The sequence below is a fragment of the Girardinichthys multiradiatus genome, chromosome 3 (genome assembly GCF_021462225.1).
Source record: "Girardinichthys multiradiatus isolate DD_20200921_A chromosome 3, DD_fGirMul_XY1, whole genome shotgun sequence".
Lineage (NCBI taxonomy): Eukaryota > Metazoa > Chordata > Actinopteri > Cyprinodontiformes > Goodeidae > Girardinichthys > Girardinichthys multiradiatus.
In genome coordinates, this window is record NC_061796.1 from 31262655 (window position 1) to 31273607 (window position 10953).

At 40.2% G+C, this 10953-nt stretch overlaps 1 protein-coding gene across 1 annotated transcript; it reads right to left on the reverse strand.

Moving 5' to 3' along the window:
* Window positions 1-2927: 2927 nt before the first annotated feature.
* Window positions 2928-6274, reverse strand: rbp5 (retinol binding protein 1a, cellular). Its single transcript, XM_047361413.1, has 4 exons — window positions 5916-6274; window positions 5380-5564; window positions 3919-4020; window positions 2928-3302 (listed from the first exon to the last, which is right to left on the reverse strand). The coding sequence occupies exons 1-4, from the start codon at window positions 5989-5991 to the stop codon at window positions 3249-3251; spliced, it is 417 nt and encodes a 138-aa protein (XP_047217369.1). The 5' UTR covers window positions 5992-6274; the 3' UTR covers window positions 2928-3248.
* Window positions 6275-10953: the final 4679 nt, after the last annotated feature.

A 10953-nucleotide genomic window follows, 5' to 3' on the forward strand; every position in this document is an offset into this window, starting at 1 on the left:
GTGTGGGGGTGCTTTGCTGGTGACACTGTTTCAGATTTATTCAAAATTGAAGGCATACTGAACCAGCATGGCTACCACAGCATCTTGCAGCGGCATGCTATTCCATCCGGTTCGCGTTTAGTTGGACCATCATTTATTTTTCAACAGGACAATGACCCCAAACACACCTCCAGGCTGTGTAAGGGCTATTTGACCAAGAAGGAGAGTGATGGGGTGCTGCGCCAGATGACCTGGCCTCCACAGTCACCGGACCTGAACCCAATCGAGATCGTTTGGGGTGAGCTGGATCGCAGAGTGAAGGCAAAAGGGCCAACAAGTGCTAAGCATCTCTGGGAACTCCTTCAAGACTGTTGGAAAACCATTTCAGGTGACTACCTCTTGAGGCTCATCAACAGAATGCCAAGAGTTTGCGGAGCAGTAATCAAAGCAAAAGGTGGCTACTTTGAAGAACCTAGAATATAAGACATATTTTCAGTTGTTTCACATTTTTTTGTTCAGTATATAATTCCACATGTGTTAATTCATAGTTTTGATGCTTTCAGTGTGAAGCTACAATATTCATAGTCATGAAAATAAAGAAAACTCTTTGAATGAGAAGGTGTGTCCAAACGTTTGGTCTGTACTGTATATATATATACACATATATATATACATATATATATATATATATATATACAGGGGTTCGACAATGAAACTGAAACACCTGGTTTTAGACCACAATCATTTATTAGTATGGTGTAGGGCCTCCTTTTGCAGCGAATACAGCATCAATTCGTCTTGGGAATGACATATACAAGTCCTGCACAGTGGTCAGAGGGATTGTAAGCCATTCTTCTTGCAGGATAGTGGCCAGGTCACTACGTGATCCTGGTGGAGAAAAACGTTTCCTGACTCGCTCCTCCAAAACACCCCAAAGTGGCTCAATAATATTTAGATCTGGTGACTGTGCAGGCCCTGGGAGATGTTCAACTTCACTTTCATGTTCATCAAACCAATCTTTCACCAGTCTTGCTGTGTTTATTGATGCATTGTCACCCTGATACACGGCACCGCCTTCAGGATACAATGTTTGAACCATTGGATGCATATGGTCCTCAAGAATGGTTCGGTAGTCCTTGGCAGTGACACGCCCACCTAGCACAAGTATTGGGCCAAGGGAATGCCATGATATGGCAGCCCAAACCATCACTGATCCACCCCCATGCTTCACTCTGGGCATGCAACAGTCTGGGTGGTACGCTTCTTTGGGGCTTCTCCACACCGTAACTCTCCCGGATGTGGGGAAAACGGTAAAGGTTCACATTGTCCACAGCCCAAGATTTGCGCTCCTTGCACCATAGAAACCGACGTTTGGCATTGGCATGAGTGACCAAAGGTTTGGCTATAGCAGCCCGGCCGTGTATATTGACCCTGTGGAGCTCCCGACAGACAGTTCTGGTGGAAACAGGAGAGTTGAGGTGCACATTTAATTCTGCCGTGATTTGGGCAGCCGTGGTTTTATGTTTTTTGGATACAATCCGGGTTAGCACCCGAACATCCCTTTCAGACAGCTTCCTCTTGCGTCCAGAGTTAATCTTGTTGGATGTGGTTCGTCCTTCTTGGTGGTATGCTGACATTACCCTGGATACCGTGGCTCTTGATACATCATAAAGACTTGCTGTCTTGGTCACAGATGCGCCAGCAAGACGTGCACCAACAATTTGTCCTCTTTTGAACTCTGGTATGTCACCCATAATGTTGTGTGTATTTCAATATTTTGAGCAAAACTGTGCTCTTACCCTGCTAATTGAACCTTCACACTCTGCTCTTACTGGTGCAATGTGCAATCAATGAAGACTGGCTACCAGGCTGATCCAATTTAGCCATGAAACCTCTCACACTAAAATGACAGGTGTTTCAGTTTCATTGTCCAACCCCTGTATATATACATATATATATATATATATGTACATGTATATATATATATGTATATATATGTGTATATATATGTGTGTATATATATATATACACATATATATATATACATGTACATATATATATATATATGTACATGTATATATACATATGTACATATATATATATACATGTACATATATATATATATATGTACATGTATATATATATGTATATATATGTATATATATGTGTATATATATGTGTGTATATATATATATATATTTATATATATACATATGTATGTGTGTGTGTATATATATATATATATACACATATATATACATACATATATATGTATCTCATTAGAGAGCGCACTCACCTGACACCATTTTCTGCATAAATAATCATCGACTTCTGTGTAAATAACCGCTACATGGAAACATGCTATGGTCTAAATGTTCATAAAACAATGTTTGCAGAGACTTTTTCGAGATTTTTGTTGTTTTTAAGAAGCTAGAAATCTGCTTTGGTCTCGGCTCGCTTAGAACGGATATTAACGTCAGGGTTCGGGTCCAACTAATCTGGATTTATACTGAATGAAGAAGAGAATTAACTGCAGCAGGTAAGATATTAACTCATTATAACCTTTTAATAAAACCTTGCTTCTAAAATCCTGAATTATCACTGCAGTAATTAATCTAATTAGTTACAAGAACAGTAAATGTGTGTTGATCCTTCATCTCTCCCATTTTAAAAATAATTTCTAAGGGGAAAATGAGGATTAATGTGTTTGTTTTAACATTCAACATGTTGTCTTGATACTATTTCTCTGTTGAAAAGTTTAGCATTTTTACACGATGCCCAAACTTTGGAGGCAGAGTGGTATTTATTTTTTAACAATGTTTGGTTGAACTCTCATTGTTTTTTCGTTAGGTCATTGACATCATTGTACCTTGCTATGCAGATTTTGGCAATTTCAACCACACATGTTAATTTTTTATAAATTGTTAAAGTGTACAGATATGCGGTAATAGTTTCACAGGGTAATTTATTCTGTTAATTATCTTGAAGTATAACGCAGATGCAGAAGAAAACCATGACTCATGTAAGATTTGTTTAAAACATCGTGCACTAAGAGGAAACAACTTGGGAATGTTTACACAATCATTTTTTCTGCTCTGCTACTATCTAAGAAATTACCATCACACTGAACGTATGTTCATCAGTGTTTTATAGGGTTTTTATGATCATTGAACAGTTTTATAATTGTAATAAAAATCCTATAACCATGATTCAGTTCTTGTACCGACTACTTTAAAACCAGGCTGTGCTGCAACGCATTTGCAGCAACTTCATTCGGCCTTCTTGAAGACTTGCTTGGCAATGATGCCTTGAACTCTCATTTCCTGCAAAAACAGATGGAAAACAAGGTGGGGGTGGGAGGCAAAAAGACAGTTTGGCACATTAAAGAAGAGTTATATGAGTGAAATGCCACACAAACTTCCAAAAAGTTCCTTTCTCTCCACTGAGTCCCTTTATTTTCTGAATCCGTCACCCTGTCCTCCACCTCGCACTTCATCTTTTCCACCCTCCCCCTCCCTCATTTTTCTAAACAGTCGTCAGCCCCACGCTGTTATTTCTCCTGCTAGTTTGACCTCTGAAACCCAGCAACTTAAATCTTGATCCTCACCGGCATTTCTTTCCCAACTCTCTGCATGAGTTTAGCGTCAACAACACGCTGTTTTGTCCTCACCGCAACACATGTATTAGCAGAACAATGCTGATTGTTTTAAATTCTTCAGAAGATTTTCATCTATTTAGAGAAAGAAGTTCTGTAAGGAACCATTGTGCGGCAAAGACGGATGCACAACGAGGCAATGAATACCTCCCTTCATTTGCATGTCCCTCCTCATTAAGCATATCAATTGCAGCATCATTTGTCCCGTTTAAGTTTTAACTTTCCTTGTTCCGTCTCCCTCCTTCCTCCATCCCTCCCCCATCTCTTCAGCTAAACATCCTCACCAAATGGAGCTTGTTGCCTTCCAGCCAGTGGGTCCAGCCTCGTCCCTCTTTCTCCCCTTTCTGTACACAGACAAGTTTGTCTCCTTCCCAGCTCACTGTAGTCTGCAAACAGCACACAAGTTAGAGAACGTTATTAAAGAAAGTCATGAAATTATTTCCAAAGAAACAAGAGTTTCTACTGAGGTTTGAGAAGTGTTTGGTTCAATTCTTTCTCCTCCTTTCTGAAGCTGGGCAGTGCTTTGCAAATGTCAATGTATTTTATTGGCATGTTAAGTGATAGACCAACACAAACGTGACGCAGAAGGAAAATTATAGATTGTTTTCAGTGTTTGTTGCAAATCAAAATCTGAAAAGATTGATGTACATATGTATTACAGCTGCAGGTATGTTGGGTTACGTCTCCCCCTGCTTTGAACATATAAAACATTTTCCCCAAAAAAAACTCTTTGACCTGAAAAATGTTGTGTGTATCACCCGGAATACACCACACACATTGTGAAATGTGGCGGTGGTAGCATCATGCTGTGGGGTTGATTTTCTGCTGCAAGGACAAAAAGGCTGGTCTGAGTTGATGAGAAGATGGCTTGAACATAATACAATGCAACCCTGGAAGAAAACCTGTTAAGACACTGTAAAGATTGCCCCGAACGCACAAAGCTACAATGGAATGCTCTAGTGAAGCATACACTTGTTCAATGGCCTAGTCGAAGTACAGCCCTTAACTCAACTGCAAATCAGTTGGATCACTTGAAAATGGATGTTCACAGATGCTCTCTATCCAATTTGTCTCAGCTTGAGCTATTTTGCAAAGAAGAATGGCAAAAAAATTCTGTCGGGATATGTGGAAATCTGGCAGATATACATACAAACACGGGGTGACGGTGGCGACAGTGGTAGGTGTTCCTCATGTAACCTTTGGGTTGCCGGTGCGAAACCCTGCACTGTTTGTCTCAGTCGTTGTGTCCTTGGGCAAGAGACTTCACCCGCCTTGCCTGCTGATGGTGGTCAGAGGGCTTGGTGGTGCCTCTGTATTGCAGCTTCACTTCTGTCAGTCTGCCCCAGACAATGGTAGACAATGTAGTCTACCACTGTCAGTGCATGAATGGGTGGATGAGTGATTGTGGCGTAAAGCGCTTTGGGGTCTCTGGGGACTATATTCTATATGCAGGCCATTTACCATCTACAAAAGACCTAGAGCTGTAATTCCAGAGAAAGGTAAGGTACGTAAGAAAATTCTGAAAATCATGTAATCATCTTTTTGTTTCCACTCCACGGTTATGCGCTACTTTGTGTTGGTCTATCAAATAAAAGATCAAGGAGTTTGAATACTTTTCAAAGAACTGGAAATACCAGACTGTGGTTAAAACAGCAGGTGGGTTGATTATCCTCAGGAATTTCACACACAAAGATAAATTTCTGCAACAAGTGATATTGGCACAAAGAGCATGCCCAGAGCCACACCTGGCAGGTGCGTCCGTCCACAGGTCCCAGGTCCTCAGTGAATTCCTCCCCGATGGTGAAGTCCATGTTAAAGTTCTTGAAAGTGGTGAGGGTGCGGATCCTCATGTCACCCGTGGCCGGGTCGTGGGTGATCTCCTTAGTGGGCTTTAGCAGACACACGATCTTCCTCAGGGCGAAATTAATATCTGATGAGAGGACAGAGATGAGAGGATTTAAATTTAAATTATACCTGCATGGCTGTTGTTAAAGAAGCGATTTGTCAGTGCAGGAAACGAACACACAGTGTGAGAGTGAGTGTGAGTTTGGGGTCATGTAGAGGACAAGATGGTGATTTCATCCCACTAATGTGCTGCTGTCTGTGAATGAAGATGGTCCACATCACTAAATCAGCCTTAAAACATTACCCTAATAGATTATCTCATATGCAACATGTAACAAACACACAGAGCTGATTATAATCACAGCAGCAACAACAATGTTGTAGGATACGGTTTCTTTTGTCCCTGATGTGTGTAAAAGTATAAAGAAATACATACCTAAAGCTTCCAGAAAGGAGTCCATATTATCCTGCTCCGCCATATGATAAGTCCCAGTGTAATTAGGTTTAGACATGTTTTCTGCTGCTTCTTCTGAAACTTAAATCTGTGTCTTTCTATGTTCCCGTTTTTTTCTCCAATCGAGCCTCTCGGGTAGATATCAGTTTCTCTCGCGTAACTTTTTTTTTCTTTTCGTAGAAGAAAGCGTTTGTGCGTAGAAATGAAACTTTTTCTCCAGTTGAGCGCAATTTCAAGACGCAATTGTGCTCTGAGATGATCCAAAGTTAAAGAGTTGGAGCAACTCCGGGAGTTTCAGCAGGGACTTATCTGCAGCTCTGCATGCAAAGGGAGGTTCATTCCCCCTTTGTAACTAAAGCTGTCCCCGCAGGGATGGTGCTGCGTTCAGGTGAACTCGGAAATTGGAACTCCTTCACAAACGGGTTGCTTGTATTTACCTAAAGGCTTATAGAAACTCTCTGTTGTAGCACATAAACATTGTCCTTTGACAGGAAGCATGTGAACAAATAAACTGCGTGCTTGCATTTACTCAAGCGGGACACGGTTGGTGGATTTTGACGTTGCAGCTGGTGTCGATTGTCCGGAATTCAGACTCAGAAACTGAAATCTTTTCCCAGTCGCCTCTAAACGAGGCAGAGATGCGACTTGAGGACAGAAATTAAACAAATTAAATGATCCTTTAATCTACTTTTCCTATAAAGGTGCCCAGTTCTTCCGTCGCCCGAGTTCAACTGTATCGCACCTTGGCGGTGTAGCATAAACTCATTTTCACCTAATGAAGAGGAACAATATGGTGTCTGTTTTCTAAGCTGCAGGCTACAGATCTTTATCACAGTTATTCCAGATGTTAATAATCCAGAAGCTGATTCTTCTTTTAAATTTAACATACACATTAAATGTGTTTAATTATTTCAGGGAAGTGGATTCTCGCGAGATGGAAGTCTGTCAACAATTATAGCTATAAAATAATGATACGGATGATTAATGGTTAAACAAATGTGTGGGAACTTAGCGCAGCAGCAGAGTTTCTCTTACTAGCCTTCCAAATGGACAATGACCCCTAATATATATACATAATTGGCCTATCACATCATGCTTCCAGGAACAGAGATTAACTCATACAATTATTTACAAGGAAACAAGAGTTTCTACCGAGGGTTAAGAAGTGTTTGGTTTAAGTCTTTCTCTTCTTTTCTGATGCTGGGCAGTGCTTCGTAAATGTCAAGTTATTTTATTGTGAATTTAAGTGATAGACCAACACAAACATGAAGTAGAAGAAAAAATCTAGATGGTCTTTAGTGTTTGTTGAAAATCAAAATCTGAAATGTTAGATGTACATGTGTATCACAGCTGCAGGTACGTTGGGTTATGTCTCTACCTGCTTTGAACAAATAAAACTTTATTCCCCAGGGTGAACTATGGTGGTGGTAGCATCTTGCTGTGGAGATGAAGAAAGCCAGAAAAGCCTTGTTTAAAGTTTGCTGAAGGTCATGTAGGGGACATAACAAACATGTGTTAGAATGGGCGCTCGTCAGATAAGACCAAAGTTAAACTATGATCTGACTAAAAAGCTGGTCAGAGTTGAGCCTTGATGGCTTGTGAGAAGATGGCCTGAACATAATGCAACCATGGAATAAAACCTGTTAAGCGACTGTAAAGATTATCCTCAACACAGAGCTACAATGGAATGCTCTAGAGGGAAGCATGTACCAGTGTTTAAAAACAGATGTTCACAGATGCTCTCTATCCTGTTCGAGCTTGAGCTATTTTGCAGAAAAACTGGGGGGGAAATGTAGTTAGGAAATGTGGAAATCTGGCAGATATACATTCAAAAGACCTAAAGCTGTAACTCCAGTGAAAGGTATGAAAATTCTGAAAATCATGTAATCACCCTTTTGTTTCCACTCCACAGTTATGCACTACTTTGTGTTAGTTTATGGCATAAAGGATCAAGGAGTTTGAATACTTTGCAAAGAACTGGAAATACTGGACTGTGGTTAAAACAGTAGTTGAGTTGATTATCCTCAGGAATTTCACGCACAAAGCAACATTTTTGCAACAAGTGATAATGATACAAAAAGCAGACAACCATATCAATTATTTCTCAGTAAGGAACTATAAAGCAAACATGCCTTGCATACACATACACTAAGTATGTCATTTCACATTTCTCTTAATTTGGATTTCTACAAGTGTTCCACCAGTTAAACTCCTACTATGGCCAGTTCACATCCTTCCTCTTTACCTGTAAATACAAGATGGCTGCCACATAGGACACACTCACCTGGTGATGTATGGCCTAAGTGACCTAAACATAACAACATATAAATATTATCCAAGCACATTGGTGCACAATGGACTGTTTAGCACTTGCAACATTTAAGAACCAGTTTTAGTCCATTTCCCCTGACAGAATTGGTGTAACTGGCTCAGGCTTGTAGCCCACCTCACTCGCACACACCTTTTTAGGTCTGCTCACAAATGTTTATGGGGTTGAGATCAGGACTGTTGTTCTTTAATCCACTTTCTACTTAATTTGGCTGCATGCCTAGTGTCACTGTTCATTTGGAGGACCAACTGGCACACAAGCGTTAACGTCTTTGCTGACATCTTGAGATGTCTCTTCAACATTAATGTTGTCCACTACACAAAACAATCGTGCCACCTCCGTACTTCAGAGTTGGCGTTGTGCTCTTAGGCTTGCAAGTTTCCTTGACTGGCCGGAACAAAGTCCTGACCTCAACTTTCTTGAACAGCTTGGGATGAATTAGAGCAGAGGCTGCAATTCTAGTTTACTCGTCTAACTATGAACACATTCGTAAACCTTGGGGAAGATGTTTAGAGAACATTTAAAGTTGCTTTTGCTGGCAACGATGGGTCCATCAACAAATTGGACCTTATAGATTAATAGGATTTCATCAAAGTTCATGTACATGTAATAGTAGACAGACAAATATAGTGAATGACTATGATCATTGTCCTCGAGTGCTTTTTTAAACTGTAACCTGGGGTTTTATGTTGCTTCTGGAGTGATTTCTTCTTTCTCTCTTCACAAGGATCTTCACAAGGTCTTGATTGAATCACACATTTTACACCAAAAGGTTTAAAAGCAAAGTAACTTAAGGTATGTAAACTTCTGAATTTGGAGAAAGAAATCAAACAATAACAAGGTGGAAAAACATTAAGAATGAACCACTTGTTTCTGCAGATCTTATATGGTTGTTGCAGTCATGCTGCGGACCAGATTTATCCCAAAAATCAGACAAAAAGGAGCTCCAGAGCTCCATCTCAGACTCTATAGGCTTCACTCAGCATTTTAAAGGTCACTTTTAATGACAGTCAAATTAGAAGAAAAAAAAACGTAACATGCAGGGCTTGTATGGAAAGGTCATCCGGAGTGAAGTCTCATCTCTTTAAAACAAATATGGCAGCATGACTTTGGTATGCAAATCTAAAACCACAAAATTCTGGAATAATATTCTCTGGAAAATGAAACAAAGAATAGATGTCTCCATTTGGCAAACGTTTGGCAAAAACAGAACACAGAGTAACAGTAAAAAATGCCTTATTTCAACTGTTAAGCATAGTGGTGGATTGGTGATGCTTTGCAGCTTCAGGAGCTGGGTAACCTGCAGTCATTGAACCAATCATGAAGTCAGGATACAAACGTATTTTAGGGTCTAATGTGAGGTAATATGTCTGAATTTTAGTTGAGCCTGGGTCATCAGCAGGACATCTATCACAAATACACATGAGAATGACAAAAAAATTAAAGGGTCACAGTTGTTTATTCTAGAATTCAGCCTGATTGAAATGCCTTGGTGGGACTTTCAGAAAACAGTATGTAAAAATAATTAAACCCCGAAATTATTAAGGGTTTTTACAGTGATTTTTTCATAATCAACATGTTTGTAAACTCCACCATCAGTAACTGACTGATAAAAGGTAACTCCTATTACAGGCTGTTCGTCACAAAGATCATGGTGTTGGGACCCACAGCCATGGATTTCAACATTAAACTCCGGTACGAACTCTTCTGGAACTTTTCAAAATAAAGTGCATTAACCTTCTTGCGGCACAGCCAGGAAACGGGATAACTGCGGACTTCCTGTGATGCCACTACCCAAATAAAATCACAGCTGTTGCTACATCCGCCCTCTTCTACGCGTCCTTCGAAGGAGACCGGACAGGGGAGTCAAGCTCCCTGATGTCTCTTTGTTGGCAAACAGACATAAACTCTTCAAACTGGATCCAAGAGTGTCATACGATCATCGATCATATGCAAAGATAAGTACGAATGAAATACTGTCTGTGTATCCGGTATTTTCATTCATGAACGGGGGGTAATTAAGGTACAAGCATTGCTTGACTTTCCTTCCGAGCCCTGCAGAAGCAAACGGTGTTCGAGAGAAGCCCCCTGCAAAGACGCGGTCTCCCAGTATGGAAGGAAGACCGCAGAGACCACAGCCGACAGGACGGGCCGCCCAGCTACAGCTCCGGAGCTAAACCTTCGTTCACTGTGGATACCTTCTTCAAACTTCATTGTCGCTTGGACAACATTCCTCACCACAATTCATGAGGTTAAGTGTTTGGGCAGATTAACAGTTAGGATGAAATGATCTAAACGTTTTTCATTTTATGAAGTTTTGTTTGTGTGAAACTCGGCTATCTTAGTGTTCTTTGTATGTTTTTAAAGTTAAGACAAACTTTATTTAAAGGGTGATTTTAAACACAGAAGTTTGCTCATAACGCGCCGTCCGCCCTTATGCATTTTAACCCTTATATTAACTGAGGTATTTTAAAGGTGTGTGTTTGATTCTGGTGCTAAGTTATTAGCTTCTTTTGTTAGCTCAAATGCTAACCGGTAAGAACACGTGCTTGCTACTAAAGAGTATTTAACAGAAAGGTTGTTAGTTTTCAAGCTATTGAATAATAGTCCCTGAACATCATTTAGTAGATTTGATAACTAAGTAAACACCATTAAGCCCCATTTCTCCAGAAAGATTTGGCTCTTTTCCAA

Bases quoted from the DNA above. Each gene is read 5' to 3' on its own strand.
- rbp5 (XM_047361413.1), bottom strand. From the start codon at position 5,991: ATGTCTAAACCTAATTACACTGGGACTTATCATATGGCGGAGCAGGAT. The intron at 4,021-5,379 runs GTGTGGCTCTGG...TGCTGTTTGCAG, and splicing joins TGGACGGACGCACCTGCCAG to ACTACAGTGAGCTGGGAAGG. The intron at 3,303-3,918 runs GTGAGGATGTTT...CTGTTTTTGCAG, and splicing joins AAGGCAACAAGCTCCATTTG to GAAATGAGAGTTCAAGGCAT.